The sequence below is a fragment of the Podarcis filfolensis genome (genome assembly GCF_964270895.1).
Source record: "Podarcis filfolensis genome assembly, chromosome: 16".
Classification (NCBI taxonomy): Eukaryota; Metazoa; Chordata; class Lepidosauria; order Squamata; family Lacertidae; genus Podarcis; species Podarcis filfolensis.
This window is the reverse complement of record NC_139620.1, coordinates 25308285-25325815: the sequence shown is the minus strand read 5'-3', so window position 1 is coordinate 25325815 and position 17531 is coordinate 25308285. Positions and strand designations below refer to the sequence as shown.

Sequence of the window (17531 nt, the reverse complement as noted above, 5' to 3'; positions counted from 1 at the left end):
TAAGCAGTTGCGCAAATACTCAGCCGGTTCTTTGGAGAAGGAGGGCAGCTTCATGAGAGCAGGGAGGCCATTTTGAGATTCCTAAGCAGCCTGCGGCCTGTGCTGTGGCAGGAGGTTTGGCCCTGAGTTAGTGTGTGACCCGGTGGGTGGCAGTATAAACAGTCCTTTTTAAAAGGCTGTGAAAACTTTGCCAGTCTGGTGCCCTCCAGATGTTTGGGACTATAATTCCATCAGCTCCAGCCTCCATACACATTATGGACTATGACTCCCATCAGCCTTTGCCAACATGCAGAGGCATACGTAGGCTTCCTTGCAGCCTTGGCAATTGGTGTCCCCACCCCTCTCTGAAAATAAATACATGACATAATTCAGTAATCACAAATGACTCTTAAACCAGGTGTTTTAACAGCACAATCCTATAAATGTCTACTCAAAAGTTAAACCCACTGAGTTCAATGGGGCTTACTCCCAGGAAAGTGGGTACACAGGACTGCAGCCTAAATCTGGCAAGCCAGAGGCAGGAACTTTGGACAATGCTTTGCTTGCCTGCCTGTTACTTCTGGCAAGGTGCCAGCAGAAAGGCAGTAACTCGGAAGCTGAACCCCCAGTGCACACTTTACTCGGAAACAAGCCCTGTTGAAGTGTCCTGGACCGCTGAGAGGCATCAGCTGGGGAACCCCCAAGGGAAGAAGGCTCAGGTCCTGGGGAATGGTGATGGGACAACAATGAATGGTCAGAGGGAGGAGACTGGGAAGAGGCAACAGGGCTTGGTGAGAGGAAGAGTCAGTGGCAGAGAGAAGCCCAGAATCGGAGGCTGAAGCTGAAGTGGGTGACGGAGAGAAGGGAGGCCAAGAGCCAGAGATGAGTAAGGCTAGTGAAGAGTCACGGGTGTTTCCTCCTCCTGCTGTGACAAGCTCCCTCCCCACCTTGTCTCCCAGAACCAGAAGAGAGCTGAAATGGGCAGAACAGCGGCAGGCTGCACCCGGGCATAGTCTCTGGTTGCTTGGAAAAAGCCGTGGAGTCGTGGGGACTAAGCTGTCGGGAGGCGGGGACTTTCAATCTCTGCAGCTGATTCATGGGGCCAGGCCTACTGGGGATGAGCTGCTATGCTCATTAGACCCGACACTTGGCCGACTCTGTGAAAATTGTGTTTTTGCTAGTAACAAGTTAACTCCAACTTTGCCAGTGCAATTTACAGCTGGCTGGTTCTTTGACATTAAGTCAACGGTCCTTGCTTTCTGGGTTAAACCCACGGCGTCACATGCCCCAGAAATTGGTCAAGGCGGGAAAGAAACCAGGGGAAAGCAACTCGGCTGTGCTAAATGAAGAGCCTCGCCTGACATTTCTTAGCCACCACATCAGCTGAAAGTCCCTTCTGGGGGCACGCAGTGGGAGTGGAGGGTGGGACATAGTGTAGAGAGGACAGAGGACCAGGCAGGGATGTTGTCACGGGGAGCCCCACTGCACAAACTAACCACCAGCGCTGCCAGGAAGGAGGCTCTGCAGGGCTGCTATGACGGCGTCCAGATTCCTCTGCCAAGGCGCTGAGAGAGATGCCATTTTTGTGCCCTCTGTGCCTGTGCAGTTGGCAGGGACCAACCTGGCCAATCCCTAGGTATGTCCCAACCAGCATGGCTGTGTTGTCTGGGGGCGATGGCGGCGGTCGTCCAAACCAAGCTGGGAGGCACCACATGGGGGGGGGATGAGCAAGTGTTTTCCTCACTCAAAATTGAACGCAACAATTCCATTTTTCAGAAAGACTTAGCAGTGCAGCCCCCCTCCAGGTCTAATCAAAAGCAAAACCCCTCAGAGTTCAGCGAAATGTCCTCCCAGTTATCTGCTGCAAGTTATCTGCAGCAACCCCTAAGTTCTGTGCTATGGAATGAATTAAAGACAAACCCGTAAGTGGCCATAGAGGAAGCTCCCTGCTGGATTTGTACACGAGTCCCTGGCTGTGGCCTTGCCTGGCATGAGCCTCACCATTAGCTGGTGGGGCTCTCTAAAATAGGTACAATCTGATGGTTTAGCCACTGCTGCTGCAGAAACCTGCCCCGGAAGAGTCTCTGACATGGAAACAGGGCAGATGGTCTCCCAAGGATAGGTATCTACTTTATGAACCAGTGGATTCAAGTCACAAGAAGGGAGATTTCAACTAAACTTGAAGAAGAACTTTCTGACGGTAAGAGCTGTTTAACGGTAGTGGATTCTCCTTCCTTGGAGGTTTTTAAGCAGAAGTTGGATGACCATTTGTCATGTATCATTTAGTTGAGATTCCTGCTTTGCAGGGGGTTGGATTCAATGACCCTCAGGCTCCCTTCCAACTCTACCATTCTATGATTTCACCTTTTGTATATAGCCCCTTTCCACTGGAATATTTCCAGAATGAGGAATGGTCACACACACACTTAACTTTACTAGTGTGAAAAAAATTAAGTGCATGTCCAAGTTCAATTCTGGGAGCTACTAGTATTGTGGGGCATACTTGAGCTGTCACCGATTAAGGTATCGTTTGCCTGGCTGGCACCTGTTCAATCCATGCCATCTTTGAGCTGCTGAGAGGGGAGAGTTGGTTATCGAACACTAAAAGGCAGAAGGGGCTGAGAAATGGTAAGTTGATTTGGTGGAGAAGGTGATAAATCCCTTCTTCACCAACCTGGACTTTAACACCTTCCCCCAAGCTCTGTTAACTTCCAGACTGGATTACTGCAATGCAGTCTACGTGGGGCTACCCTTGAAGACGATTCGGAAACTTCACTTAGTCTAAAACGCAGCAGTCAGATTACTGGCTGGGGTAATCCATTTAGATCTCCCTCATTTTAAAACAGCTGCGCTGGTTGCCAGCTTGCTTCTGGACCTAATTCAAGGTGCTGATGTTGGTGTTTAAAGCCCGAAATGACTCACGCCCCAAATACTGACAGACTACAGTCTTCCCTAGAGACCATCGGGTTCTGAGATCAGCAGCGCAGTCCCTCCTGGTAGTTCCTCTGCCCTCAGGGGCTTGGGGTGGCGGTGGTCTGGGAGAGGGCCTTATCTGTGGTGGCCCCTAAACTGGAGAAGTCCCTCCCCACAGAAGTGCATCTGGGACCTTCATTGTGCAGCTTTTAGAGGATCCTGAAGATGCACCTCTTTACTCTGGCTTTTGACATGAGGTGTATATTTATAGGACCCAACTTATAGTTATGGTTGCAAGTTGTTTGAAATTGCTTTTAATGTTGTGTTTTAATGCTGCAAACCTCCCTGGGACCTTAAGGTGAAGGGCAGGTTGTCAATCAATCAATCATCATCACCATCAGGCTGTGCCGGCTGGGGATGATGGCAGTTGTGGTCCATGCTTTCTGGAATACACAATCCACCAGGCATCATTGAGAGACAGACGCACTCACAGTGCGAAAATGCCTACTGCCTCGTTCCACGCAGAGATACCATTTACTCTAGCGTATTTTGTGGCAGGCAAGAGACAGCTTTCCGTCAAAGCAGAGCCAACACAGTCTCGTCTAACGGTCTGGGAATGAGAACCGACCCCTGAAGCTGGCACAGCGGTGCCCCTCCCATCTTGCCCTTTTGTACGAACCCATCAAACAGGAGCCACCCCAAAATAATCTAAACGGGACACCTGGAATGAAGGTTGCAGGCAGCCAGGGCAGCAGCCTGGAGGAAAGAAAAGGGGGGGAAACACGTTGATAATGTAATAGTACAAAGATAGCCCGCCCCCCGTCTGCTGTGGGTTGAGACGGACTGTCTGCAGATCAGCTCTCGGTTCCAAGCTGGAGGGCAGGGTAGACTGGGCAGTTTTCAATGGCAAGATGGGTCCAGCTTTCCAGAGCAGAAACACAGACCAAGCAGGAAAGCAGAAGTAGTGGGTCTCTGCTCAATAGCACTCCCAGTCTTCCTGGCTGAGTCAGACGAGGGCTCCTTTCTGCCAAAACACTGGAGAGTGGTGGGTGGGCTGGGGGTGGTGGTCAAAGGGAAGGGTCTCCTCCAAGTTAGGCCTCTCCGCATCACCTCTTGCCTTCTTCCTCGCCTGCCATTTCCTCCAATCCCTGAGAGGGCTGAGTGCTGGGCTGCACAGCCTGGACTGTCTCTTCCAGGCTGCCGCTTGGGAAAACCACGTAGCGGGCACAGACCGAGTGTGCCGTGGGCTCCCGTAGGTTCTCTTTGCTGTGCCAGATGCCGTAACCAAAATAAACCAGCAAACCTGGAGACGAATGCACAAAGAGACAGATCAGCAGCCTTAACCCCCCAAACCCAGCACCAGAGCCCAGAATGGTGGCATGCATCTAAGACCAACATTCCCCAACCTGGTGCCCTCCCCAGGTGGTTTGGATTACAACTCCCCATCAGCCCCAGCCAGCTGGCTCAGACTCTCATTGGTCCCCCTTGTTTCCTGGCAGATGGGAAAAGGGCAGACTCTACTTTTTCTACTTGCAGGCTTTTGGTGAAATATGATGGGCTGCTTTATAAGTTACTAATTTCCGATTTGTTCTCATTTAATGATTATCTTGCTGGTGTTGATTTCCTTGTGGGGTTGTGTGATTTTCAATACTTTGCAGAGAAATTGTTATTCTGCTGTTTCATTTTTGACTTTTTGCACTTTGTATTTCTGTAGGGAGAAAGGAGTCTAACAAATTTAATAAATGCTAATTCAGATAACATCTGAAGGGCACCGCTTTGGCTAACCCTCAGTTGCAATGCTTAGATCCAGCTCTACCTGCCATTATACATATGTCAAGGACCGCCTATCTCCAGATGAACCAACCCGGACCCTGTGATCATCATCTGAGGCCCTTCTTCATGTGCTCCTTCTGCGAGAGGTCCGGAAGGCTGCAACACAAGAACGGGCCTTTTCTGTGGTGGCTCCCCATTTGTAGAATGTTCTCCCCAGGGAGGCTCATCTGGCGCCTTCATTACATATTTTTAGGCGCCAGGCAAAAACATTCCTCTTCTCCCAGGCCTTTGGCTAATTAAACAATCTATGGCCTTTTAAACTGTGTGTGTGGATTATTGTTTTGTTAACTACTACAACTCCCATTAGCCGTAGCATGAGACAACTGCTGACTGAGGGTGAGGAGAATTGCAGTCCAAACCGTCTGGGGGGGGGCCCAGGTTGGGGAAGATTGCTTTAGACATTAAAGGTAAAGGTACCCCTGCCCGTACGGGCCAGTCTTGACAGACTCTAGGGTTGTGCGCTCATCTCACTCTAGAGGCCGGGAGCCGGCGCCGTCCGCAGACACTTCCGGGTCACGTGGCCAGTGTGACATCGCTGCTCTGGCGAGCCTGCACCAGCGCCGCACACGGAACGCCGTTTACCTTCCCGCTATAAAGCGGTACCTATTTATCTACTTGCACTTTAAGGGTGCTTTCGAACTGCTAGGTGGGCAGGAGCTGGGACCGAAAGACAGGAGCTCACCCCGCCGCGGGGATTCGAACCGCCGACCATACGATCGGCAAGTCCTAGGCACTGTGGTTTTACCCACAGCGCCACCCGCTTTAGACATTAGGGGTGGGCAAATCTGTCAAATCCGGTTTCTCCTTTTTCCAGCCTTAAGTTCAGTAGTTCCCCACCTTCCCATAGCGGTCTGCAATTTATTTATGTTTTAAGTCCTCATGAACATTCATCAGCATTTTGGTGTGAGTTTCTTCTTATGCACAAATGTTCTCAAAGCCATTTCCTCCAATGGAATGGATTTTTGTCTGCTATCCTCTTTAATTACAGGGGTACCAAGTAGAGGGGGGCAGTCCCACAAATTTCCAATGAAAGGATCGGGGTTGATTGGCATTGCCATTCAAATGGTGTGTGTGTGCCATGTCATGTGATCAATTATGTGGCGTGGGGCTTACCTGCCCCCCAATATTTTATTCAAGTTGGCATCCCTGATTACAGTAATTATATTCATTTTTTAGGCACGTTTCACCCCAATATATGCACTTTCCTTCCACATTACTTCTCCCGATTTCTCTCCTCGCTCTTGGGTGCGTCTGTGTGCACCCGATCCCCAAACTCACCCACGAGCAGCCACACAGAGAACCGGATCCAGGTCATGTAGTTGAGTTTCAGCATGAGGTAGACATTGATGAAAATGCTCAGCGCTGGAGTCAGTGGTACCAGAGGGAGCTGAAGAAAAAGAAGACCCAGGGAATTGAGAGCAGGAAAACAGGAGGATGCACTTAGCAGTCTTTTCCAGCAGGGCTAATTGAAAAAACACAGGGTGGGACAAATGCCATCCCTTACATGGGCGGGTTAACCTTCTCTTAAGACTCTTTGCACCCCTTGTTCTCTGAATGTCCATTGATAACCGGTGGCCAGTGGTATAGCATGGTTTGTTGGTGCCCGAGGTGGGATGAAAAGGAATTTGAAAACATCCCTGTTTATCCAGCTGTTGGGGGCTGAAGAATACTGTCCCTGGCAATCCTAAGATTTTTGGAAGGCAAGAATGTATTTAACTACTATTAGATGTTTTAAATTGCCCTTGTTTTTAGAACATTTTAACTGTTTTAGAATTTTTATTCTTTGTTCTTGTTTTTAATCTGTGTAACTGATCGCTTCCCTGGGGCTCCTTTCAGAGAAAGGACAGGGTGTAAATTTAATTATTATTGTTGTTATCAATAATAATAATAATAATAATAATAATAATAATAATTCCTGTCTGGAGAACTAGCATTGCAAAATTCAAAGATGTGCAAATTTTGACAGCAAGCTGTTTTTCGGTTAGTGTACAATACCATCACATCTCCCGTTTATCTAACTTGTGCGATTTCAACCGTATGCAGCTGGAGGCCAGCTAATTAAGATGGAGCAAGTTAAACCTAAGCAAGGCAAGCAGCTTAAAAGCTCTTTTTTTGCACTGTACCCGCTTGGAGATACCTGTCATCTCAAGAGCTTTTAAGCTCTCTGCTTTTCTCTCTGGGCAAGGCCCGCTCAGTGTGCCAGCTCTGGGAATATGGACAATACTGTTTTATTTGGAGGGTGGGGTTGTTTTAAATCATTGTTGAATGTTACATGTTAATTTAGATTTTTGTACGTGTGGGCTGGAGTATTGTCTAGGGGCTTTTGTCGGGGAGGGTATCGTTCATTAGTGTGTATACAATAGCATTGTTAACCGTTTTGATTATTTTTATTATGTATTTTGTGCTCCGTATATTGCAACTTTGTGTTGTGAACCGCCCTGAGATCTACAGGTATAGGGCAGTATACAATTAATAATAATAATAATAATAAATGCAAACGGTGTCAAATCTCTCCCCATCTCTACCTGGAACGTCTGGGTGCTTTGCTGTTGCTGATGAACACTGATGAGGACCACGCTGAACACGAAGGCCAGGCTGAAGAGGAGGACCAGCAAGGCATAGCTCCAAGTGGGGAGGTGGAGCTGGTTCTGCCCAAATACCAGGATGGAGGATAAGCAGATTGCTGACACCATAAGGATGATCACGGCCACCGTGACCACTTCGCCGGGGTCAAAGTCAGCCAGGAAGCCTAGGTAGGGTTCAAAAAAGGCCTTCATCTGCCCCCCTTCTCGCCTGCTTTTCGACTTCTCCTTGCCCACCAGGTGGAGCTTATCTGAGAAAGACTCGTATTCCTTGGGTTCCGTGGCGCCGATGCTCTCGGTGGATGCCGGGGCAGAAGCCTCACTCCTGGCGGATGCGCTGGAAGCTTCCTCCGTCTTGACCCGCTGGAAGCGCAGAATGATCACGCTGGCAGCCACAAAGGTGTAGGCCAAGAGGGTGCCGATGGACAGGAACTGGACCAAAGCCTCCAGGTCCAGGCTGAGGGCCAGGAGAGACATGAGGACGCCAAAGACCACAATGGCCACCACGGGGACCTGCGTCCGAGGGTGGACACGCGAGAAGACCTTGAAGAAGAGCCCGTCCTCTGCCATGGCGTAAACAATGCGAGGGAGAGAGAAGAGGTTGCTGAGGAGGACGGTGTTCATGGCTGGAGAGAGAGAGAAGAAAGGGAAAAGGCAGATGAGCCAGAGAGATGCCAGCCACAAGGCAGGCAGTCCCTGCTAAAGCTTGCTGGAGGAGCAGGACAGCCCTGGACAGGCCCAGACACAGGGAGGGGGCCATATGGGCCACTTGGCCCGGGCCTCCAATTCCAAACGGGGCCTCGGTCAGCATATTCACTTAAAATAATCCTTTTCCCTATGTATTTTTTAAAAGCACTACAGTGGTACCTCGGGTTACATACGCTTCAGGTTACAGACTCCGCTAACCCAGAAACAGTGCTTCAGGTTAAGAACTATGCTTCAGGATGAGAACAGAAATCGTGCTCCGGCAGCACAGCGGCAGCAGGAGGCCCCATTAGCTAAAGTGGTGCTTCAGGTTAAGAACAGTTTCAGGTTAAGAACGGACCTCCGGAACGAATTAAGTACTTAACCCGAGGTACTACTGTATTGTATATCTATATTTTCCATTTTGTCTTTATATGCAGATACGGTTCAAGCCTTGAAATAAAATTATTTGTCAGCATAACTTTTGTGAAAATTATTTATATACTTACTTATTTATAAGACTTCAGTTATCCCCACGGTAAAAAAAGGGGGGGGCACATTATCTATCTGCCTAGCTCTGCAAGGCCCTGGCCCTGGAGGGATGGAGTAGGGAAAGCAGAAGATGAAGCCAAAACAGAGGAGTCACCCCATCCCTTAATGTAGCCAGCTAGCACCTTAGACCCATAAAGGCAAAAGGCATCCATAGGTCACAGCAGCCATCATGTTAGGTCACCCAGTGAGCCAAGACAACAACAACAACTATTATTATTATCTGCTGTCGCTCGAGGCTCAGGTGGCCTTAGTGGCCCAGAATGTCTTCCATCAGCTTTGGCTGGTGGCCCAGCTACGCTCCTATCTGGACAGGGATAGCCTAACTACTGTTGTCTATGCTCTGGTAACCTCAAGGTTAGATTACTGCAATGCGTTATATGTAGGGCTGCCTCTGAAGATGGTTCGGAAGCTTCAGCTGGTGCAGAATTCAGTGCCAGGTTGCTCATTGGGGCAAGATGGTTTGAGCATATCACACCGATCCTGCTCTTGCTATGGCTACCAATTAGTTTCCGGGCCCAATTCAAAGTGCTAGTTTTGACCTATAAAGCCTTGAACCACCTATAAAGCCTTGAACCACCAATTCAAAGTGCTAGTTTTGACCTATAAAGCCTCAGGACCACAATACCTCAAGGACTGCCTCTTCCCATATGAACCTACCCAGACCCTGAGATCATCTTCTGAGGCCCTTCTCGAGAGGTCCGGAGGGTGGCAACATGAGAATAGGGCCTTCTCTGCAGTGGCTCCCCGTCTGTGTAATGCCCAGGGAAGTTTGCCTGGCGCCTTCATTATACACCTTTAGGCGCCAGGCAAAAAAGTTCCTTTTTAACCAGGCTTTTGGTTGATTTGATTGACATCCTATGCCCTTTTAAAATGTGGGGTTTTTTGGGGGGGTGTTATTGGGTTGTTGTTTTTATTTTGATTACGTATATATTTTGTAGTTTTATATTTTGATTTTGTTCTGTGAACCACCCTGAGACCTCCAGGTATAGGGTGGTATATAATTAATAAATAATAATAATAATAATAATAATAATAATAATAATAATAATAATAATATAACACCTATTTGACTGGGTTGCCCCAGCCACTCTAGGCAGCTTCCAGCAAAATATAAAAACACCACAGAACATCAAACATTAAAAACTTGCTGATACAGGGCTGCCTTCAGATGTCTTCTAAAAGTTGTATTCATCTCCTTGACATCTGATCGGAGGGTGTTCTACAGGGTGGGCACCACTACTTAGAAGGCCCTCTGCCTGGTTCCCTGTAACCTCACCTTGCAGTGAGGGCCCTTGGAGTGGGACCTCAGTGCCCAGGCCGAATGACAGGGGTGGAGACGCTCCTTCTTCAGGTATACTTCAGGTATTGCCTCTTACAGCTTAACTTACCTCACAGGGTTGTTGTGGGAAGAAGGAGTGGCTGTTAAACCACTCTGGGAAGTGCAGCTCTGTGAGGGGACTAGGGGATCTCCTCAGCATACTGAAGTTCTATGATGGAAGCTATGGTAACCTTACTCTTTGCTTTCAGCCTACTCAGATTAAAGAATTTTCCATCTGTTCAATATATGATCCCTACTCCCTTCGACAAAGTGTAGGATTATGGCAATGAAAATAACTTATGCCAGTGTACTGGAATAAGCCAAGATCCACCAGTGTTGAAGCAATGATTCTTCAACATCAACTTCGTTGGACTGGTCATGTTGTTCAGATGCCTAATTATCGTCTTCCAAAGCAACTACTCTATTCCCAACTTAAAAATGGAAAGCGTAATGCTGGTGGTCAACAAAAGAGGTTCAAAGACTCTCTCAAGGCAAATCTAAAAAAAGTTAGTATAAACACCGACAATTGGGAAACACTTGCCTGTGAGCGCTCCAATTGGAGAACAGCCTTTACCAAAGGTGTCTTGGAGTTTGAAGACGCTCGAACTCAGGACAAAAGGGAGAAACGTGCTAAGAGAAAGACACTCTTGGCAAACCCTCACTGTGATCACCTCCTGGCAGGAAATCTATGTCCCCACTGTGGAAGGACGTGTGGATCCAGAATTGGCCTCCACAGTCACTTACGGACTCACTGCTAAGACTGTGTTCATGGAAGACAATCTTACTCGGCTACGAGTGATCGCCAAAGAAGAAGAGGGGTTCTCCTAACAATTCCCAGTCCCCTTAACAAATGAGAGCTCCCAGAATGCTTTGGGGGGGGCTATGTCCATTTAACGGGGTATGATTCTCTATGTGTGGCATGATTCTGCTGTCTCCCAGGCCAAAGCCCCCACCAGCCCTGCACTTCTTAAGTGCTTTTATCTGGCTGGAATGTCTTCCAAAACAGCATCAAAGCCTTCTTGCTGGCGTGGAGACTTCTGTCCATTCCTCCACCCACTTTTTCCTCCGGCCCTGCCCACCGGTGGTGTGCAGCCCCCAGAAAGTCACACACGAGGGAATGCCGCCCTCAGGCTGAAAGAAAGCTCCCTCATCCCTGGTTCAGAAAGAGCCCACGTCCTGGAAATGCAGCTCTGACTCACCGCAGATGGATCCGGCAGCCACGATGAAGCCAGCCCAGGAATAGCCCCTCTGGTAAAAGGCGTCGGCCAGCGCCGAGTCAGGATTCAAAGAGTGCCAGGGCACCATGAGCGTCAGCACCATGGAAACCAGGATGTAGGCTCCTGTGGCGAGGCTCAGCGAGATAGCAATGGCTCTTGGGATGGCCCTCTGCGGGTTGCGGGCCTCCTCGCTGCAGGTGGCGATGACATCGAAGCCCACGAAGGCGTAAAAGCAGGTGGCCGAGCCGGCCATGATCCCCGAGACGCCGTACGGAGCGAACCCCCCTTCGGCGGCCCCCCAGTTTTGAGGCCGGGCCAGGACGAAGCCCATGATGAGGATGAAAAGGATGACCCCCATGCTGATGGCAGAGAAGACGTGGTTGAGCCAGGAGGAGACGCGGGCGCCGAAGGAGATGAAGGCCGTGGCCACAAGGAGGATGCCAAAGGCCAAGAAGTCTGGGTAATGGGCCAAGAAGGGGATGTGCCAGCTGCCTACATGAGTCTCTGTGAAGTTCTTGATCCGGTGGTCAAAGATAGCATCCAGGTAGCCGCTCCAGGCCCTGGCCACGGCCGCTCCACCTATCATGTACTCCAGAATGACGTTCCACCCGATCAGGAAGGCCCAGATCTCGCCTACGGAGACATAGGTGAACATGTAGGCCGAGCCTGTCTTGGGCACGTGAGCACCAAACTCAGCATAGCAGAGGGCGGCCAGCAGCGAGGCAATGCCAGCGATGATGAAGGACACGACGATGGCCGGCCCGGCCGTCTCCTTGGCCACTGTGCCCGTGAGGACGTAGAGGCCAGAGCCCACCATGGCGCCAATGCCGAGGAGCGCCAAGTCGACGGTGGTGAGGCAGCGGTTGAAGGACGTTTCCATCATGTCGTCCTCCAGGGTCTTGACCCGGTTGAGCTTCTGGCAGAAGCGGGCCAGGTCCGCCGAGCGAGGGAGGCGGGTCACCATCTTACCGCGAAGGACGGAGGGCTGTTTCCTCCGCTTGAAGGTTCGGGGGGGGGAAGACAGAAGCGCCTCCGACTCCTGGGCAAAAGCGAGGAAGGAAAGGGTCGTGAAATCAGAGGGGCTCATCAGGGCTTTGTGCTTGACCAGCCGTAGAAGCCAGCTGGGGCAGAGATTGGGGGTGGAGGTTGGAAGTTGAATGGAAGCAAACCAAGGGCACTGTGCCTAAGTTCCTGTAGAACAGGTTTGGCTTTTAAAAATATCCTGTTTGATGGGCTAGAGTGTTCCTGTGCGGAAAGTTTTTCTTCCAAGCTGGTTGTGCGAGGCCCTGGGGGAAGGGGGAGATTGGAGAGGGAGCCCAGCACACATAGGCCTTCAGTGTAGAAACTCATTTTCACTATCATAGCTTGCCTTCAGCGTGCAGGAACAAAAGTAGAACAGACCCTCTGCCATTGCACACTGATACTCTTGTGTGCTGCCCGATATTCTGTACAGTGGTGCCTCGGGTTAAGTACTTAATTCGTTCCGGAGGTCCGTTCTTAACCTGAAACTGTTCTTAACCTGAAGCACCACTTTAGCTAATGGGACCTCCTGCTGCCGCCGCGCTGCCAGAGCACGATTTCTGTTCTCATCCTGAAGCAAAGTTCTTAACCCGAGGTACTATTTCTGGGTTAGCGGAGTCTGTAACCTGAAGCGTATGTAACCTGAAGCGTATGTAACCCGAGGTACCACTGTACCGTGGAATACTTTTTTCCCTTTTCTCTTTAGCTGCTCTGTAACAACCTGTCTTGCACTGACTGTTAAACTTTATTTTTTAAAGGAACTACTAGCAGTTTTTAGGAATGCACACTGCCTTGGAAGCCTTTCCACTCCCGGCTTGGTGTTTTGATATGAGGATGCATCTCTCTCTCCCACACACCCTCCAAGACACTTAACTCCTAGAGGACGAGGTTGAAGGCCCATAGCTTGGTGACAGAATCCGTGTCTTGCAAGCAGAAGGCCCCAGGTGGCAACAATCCCTAATGGCAGCATCTGCAGGTAATGCTTGGAACGTTCCATGACTGAAACCCCGGAGAGCAGCTGCCAGTCAGAGTAAGAAACACTGTGCTAGATGGACCAATGGCCTGACTCAGCATAAGGAACGAAAAGACAGATCACAGACAGAACCCAATAAAAAGGGATAACAATATAAGCAAGTACATGAGAAGCCAAGGCCACTATGTAAACATCAGAGCAATTCCCCAAACAATAAAGAACACTCATTTTTTGTACTTCTTCAAATGTCAATTGCAGAAAGGGCATGGGTGGTGGATATTAACCCTTTACTGCCTCCATTTTTGTTCCTGGATTTCCCCCCCCTTCCTTTCAAGGGAACAGCATCGGATTGAATTTCTGTCCTGCGCTTCTGTGCATCTGAGCATAAACAGGAAGGTTATACCTCTCGTTGCACTGTGGTCCAAAATGGAAGAATTCTTCATTCATAGATGAGGGGCAAATGTATTTAAAAGGCTATAATTCAGTAGCAGAGCATCTCCGGGTAGGGCTGGGAGAGAAACTTTCCTAAAGCTCCTGCCAGTCCGTGCAGGCATTGCCAAGCTAGGGGGGCCCACGGTTCTGACTCAGTAGAAGACTGCTTCCTATATTCCTGTGAAGCTTACAGAATAGCACGGACACAACCATACACACGTAACACTGTTTTGTTTTTTCCCAAAAGACTGACACAAAAGGCAAGGTCATCATCCAAAGAAAGCTGTTGACCTGGGATTGGGGGCAGAAGATTGGAGACTGCCTCTTGGTAACTGGGGACCAGTTTGCCTGAAGAAGGAAAACTCTTTCCCGAGCGAAGAATCCTCAGCAATTATTGTGGGATATTTAAAATGCAGTAAAACCATTCATGTTTTGCTAGATAGGCACATGATAAGGAGCCGAAGCTGACAGTGCTTTTATGTAAGTTTGCTGGAGAGAACTCTGCGAGAGACACTTCCATAGTGCCCTGACAGGGGGGCATTTCTATATATTTGCCTACCTGCCTGGGTATGTCCTCTTTTCCATCTTTTCCCACCGTGCCATCAATGTGAGAGCATCTGCTTAGTCTGAGCTCCAAGCTCAGACCACATTTTGAGCTTGACTTAAGTACAGTGGTACCTCTGATTACGTACTTAATTCGTTCCGGAGGTCTGTTCTTAACCTGAAACTGTTCTTAACCTGAAGCACCACTTTAGCTAATGGGGCCTCCTGCTGCTGCCGCACCGCTGGAGCACGATTTCTGTTCTCATCCTGAAGCAAAGTTCTTAACCCGAGGTACTATTTCTGGGTTAGCGGAGTCTGTAACCTGAAGCGTATGTAACCTGAAGCGTATGTAACCCGAGGTACCACTGTATACCTTTGTAACTGAATTACCATTTTAAGCCTCCTGAAACTGTTACTCTTCTGAGTGAGTAAATGTTATATTTTACATTTTACGAGACTGTCTGTGTGATTATTGTTTGAGGGATGTGGGGAGGGAGAAGTACCAGGAGAGTCCACTCTGCCTTAAAGCACTCTGGATTACTTAAACTGAAAAGCTAAAACAAGACTATCTAAGCTTCCGTTCAAGCTACAAAGGGGCGGCACTCTGCTGAAATCGCACATGTGAAGGAAGGAAGGATAATACCTAATAAATATATCCTCTCCTAGCATCTATTCGTATCTCAACAATAATAGCTGCTTGGGTGGGTGGGGCTGCAGAGATGTCAACAAAGCAGGCGTGAAGAAGACTGGATGCAGCAGAAGGGGAATAACAACAACTCCATGGAAAAGGGGTGGGAAGTCGACAAGAAAAAGAGAAAATACAAAATGTTAAAAATATTGAAACATATATATTTTTTTAAAGCAGGCATGAGGGAATTATGTGTTTGGGGGTGTCTTTTAGGGAATCATAGAAATAGGATTGGAAGGGACCCCAATGGTCATCTAGTCCAACCCCCTGCAATGGATGAAGTGTTGCCACCTGCCCACCTATTAGACTACATGTGTTTATTTCTCAGGAGAAGCAAGCATATTTCTTGGATTATAAGTTATGTGTATCTACGTGTATATTTATACACGTTAAAATAACATTGACTCTTTTTACAGCTGAATATTGAATATCTCCTTTTTTCACATTCCATGTATTCTGCTGTGAATTCCCTCCTCCCCACTGAAAAGGTCGCCCCCTGCCTCAAATCCCCACACTTAGGCATATGTTCACAACAGCAGCAGCAACAACAAAAACCCTCTGAGAAAATATGTCCGTGGCCTTGATGGCAAAAGAGTCTAGCCCTGAGTCAAAGGTGTGTGTGTGTGTGTGTGTGTTTTACATATCCCCAAGGGACCCCTCTGCCATGCAGGGCACAATCTATGTCACATTAGTTTGACCCTAGATCTAAAATGGCCCCTCTCCCCCTCCTCGCTCCTTGCCCCAAATTGGACAGGTGACTGCTGGTGCCCACCGGGATTGGTAGGGCAGAAGGCAGGGAGCCCAACAGTAGGGGGCGCCAGAGCCAGTGACAGACAGAGCCAACTCAGGCTAGTTTTCAACCCCCCCTTCTCCCTGCTGAGTTCTACAAAGGCAACAGGAAAGACTAAGGAGCTGACAGCAGCTGCTGGCACTCCTTGGACTGGATGGCACTAAGAAGGTAGGCAGGTGAGAGGGCAGACTGAGCTTTGTGGGTCAGTGCCCCCCTTTTGCCTTAATGAACTGGTGAGCAGCGCTCCCTTTTTAAACAGGGGCGGGGGGAGAGGTGCTGGAGCTCAGAGCTGCCTCGGGTTTTTGCCTTTCTTCCCCAGAAACCCCTGCCTTTGACCCTGGTGCGCAAAGGGATGTCAGCTCTTCAAGCTGACAGGACAGGAGCGGAACTCTGCACATGCTCCGATGCACCGCTTTTGCCACACCTCCCAGAAAACGGGGGCTTGTTTTGGATCACAATTTCAGGGCAGTGGACAGAAACGTCTCCGCTGGCGGTGGAAGTCAGTGGCAGAGATGGGCGTTTTGGGTAACCAACTGTGGGTATGGGAGGAGGAAGGAAAGCAAGCAGCTAAGAAGACTGATGTTGAAATTAAACACTTGCGAAGTCACACTGGAAGCCTTAGACAGAGTCAGACCATCGGTCCATCCGGTTCAGTATTCCATACACTGGTTGGCAGCAGCCCTCCAAAGTTTCAGGTAGATTCTCCACCATCTTTACCTGGGAATTGAACCTGCAACCATCTGCAGGCAAATCTGGGGCTCTGGCCCAGTGTTATTTTCCCCATTGAAGACAACCCCCCCCCAATCCAGTTTGAACCACAAGATTTCCCCTTTCCATTTTTTTGCCCTTGGGACAAAATACCTGTTCCCGTCCCCCAAATATTAAAGACAGGAGGAGAAGGCCGCCTCGGCTCAGCACTTGCCCCACCCTGGACAGCTCCCCGCTCTCCCGAAGGCAGAGCAGCGCCTGGGTTAGTGGAAGCACCTGGGCGGATGCTCAGCCGATCCCAAAAAAGGCACCCGGGACAGCTGATCGCGGTTAGACACCCCGAGGCAGGTGCTGGAGGTTAGGCTCCCGGAGGCGGACGCGGGCCGATGGCGCTGCCCTCGGGAGCCTCCGCCCAGTCCCGGGCCCTGCTGCTGCCTCTGCTCCTCCTCACCTGCCAGGCTGGCGGATGCAGGCGCACCTGGCGCCGGCCGGGCAGCAGGTGGGACCCTCCGCGATGGGGATCGCCCTGCAGAGCCGTCCCGGGTCGTCGTCCACCCCCCCCCCGGTTGCTGCTCACCTGCTCCGCTCGCTGCACCCGGCGAAGGCCTTTCCTGCTCGGCGGCAGCGGCGCCGCTGCGTCACGGCCTTATTTGTTCTCCAGGAGAGGAGGGAGGGAGTTGCTTTTAATCCGGCCCCCTCCCGCCGCCACCGGCACCAGCTGCCCAGGCGAGCCCGGATGGGACTCAAAAGGAAGGAGGTGGGTGGGGGCGGGGGAGATGCTCTGAAGCAGCCCAGGTATTGGGGAAGGGGGGTGCTCTGCAAAGGGGGGGGCGGAGATCCTTCAGGGCGGGGCTCTCTACAAAGGGTGCCCATCCCACTCCAGACCCCAAACCAAGGACAAACTCCCTACCTGCGGTTGCCACTTCGCCCGGGGATCCTTGTTTGCAGAGAAAGTGGCAGAAATCCAACCGGTGCAGCTTTCTCTCGCCCGCTCCCCTGGGAAATGGCGTGGGAGGAGGTGAGGAAGCCAGACGCTGTGCTTTTGAAACAGCCTTCTTGGTTATAATCCTGAGCTCACTGCCTGGGGAGTAAGCCCCATTGAACTCACTATGATTAAGGTTACCAGATTTTTTTCAATAATTCCGGGGACACTTTTCAACATCAATGGATTTTGTATGGGGACTGATTTGTAAATCCAGGGACATCCGGTAACCAAGGGTTAAGACTGCCTATGGGAAGTGTGTGAGGTGCATGGATTTCTTTCAACATGCCCTGGCCAAATTGACTCCAGCATGGCTA

At 50.0% G+C, this 17531-nt stretch overlaps 1 protein-coding gene across 4 annotated transcripts; it reads right to left on the bottom strand.

Annotated features, from left to right (window-relative positions):
* Nucleotides 1-2405: 2405 nt before the first annotated feature.
* SLC7A4 (solute carrier family 7 member 4) lies at nt 2406-17336 on the bottom strand. Of its 4 annotated transcripts, none has more exons than XM_083590103.1 (5): nt 17143-17336; nt 11061-12117; nt 7251-7933; nt 6004-6112; nt 2406-4195 (listed from the first exon to the last, which is right to left on the bottom strand). In XM_083590103.1, exons 2-5 carry the CDS (start codon nt 12040-12042, stop codon nt 3999-4001), a joined length of 1971 nt encoding a protein of 656 aa, XP_083446229.1. In that variant the 5' UTR covers nt 12043-12117; nt 17143-17336; the 3' UTR covers nt 2406-3998. The 4 variants fall into 4 exon arrangements, with proteins under 4 accessions (XP_083446229.1, XP_083446228.1, XP_083446230.1 ...); XM_083590102.1 differs by lacking the exon at nt 17143-17336 and adding an exon at nt 16810-16997; XM_083590104.1 differs by lacking the exon at nt 17143-17336 and adding an exon at nt 16810-16997 and having other exon boundaries at nt 11061-12114.
* Nucleotides 17337-17531: the final 195 nt, after the last annotated feature.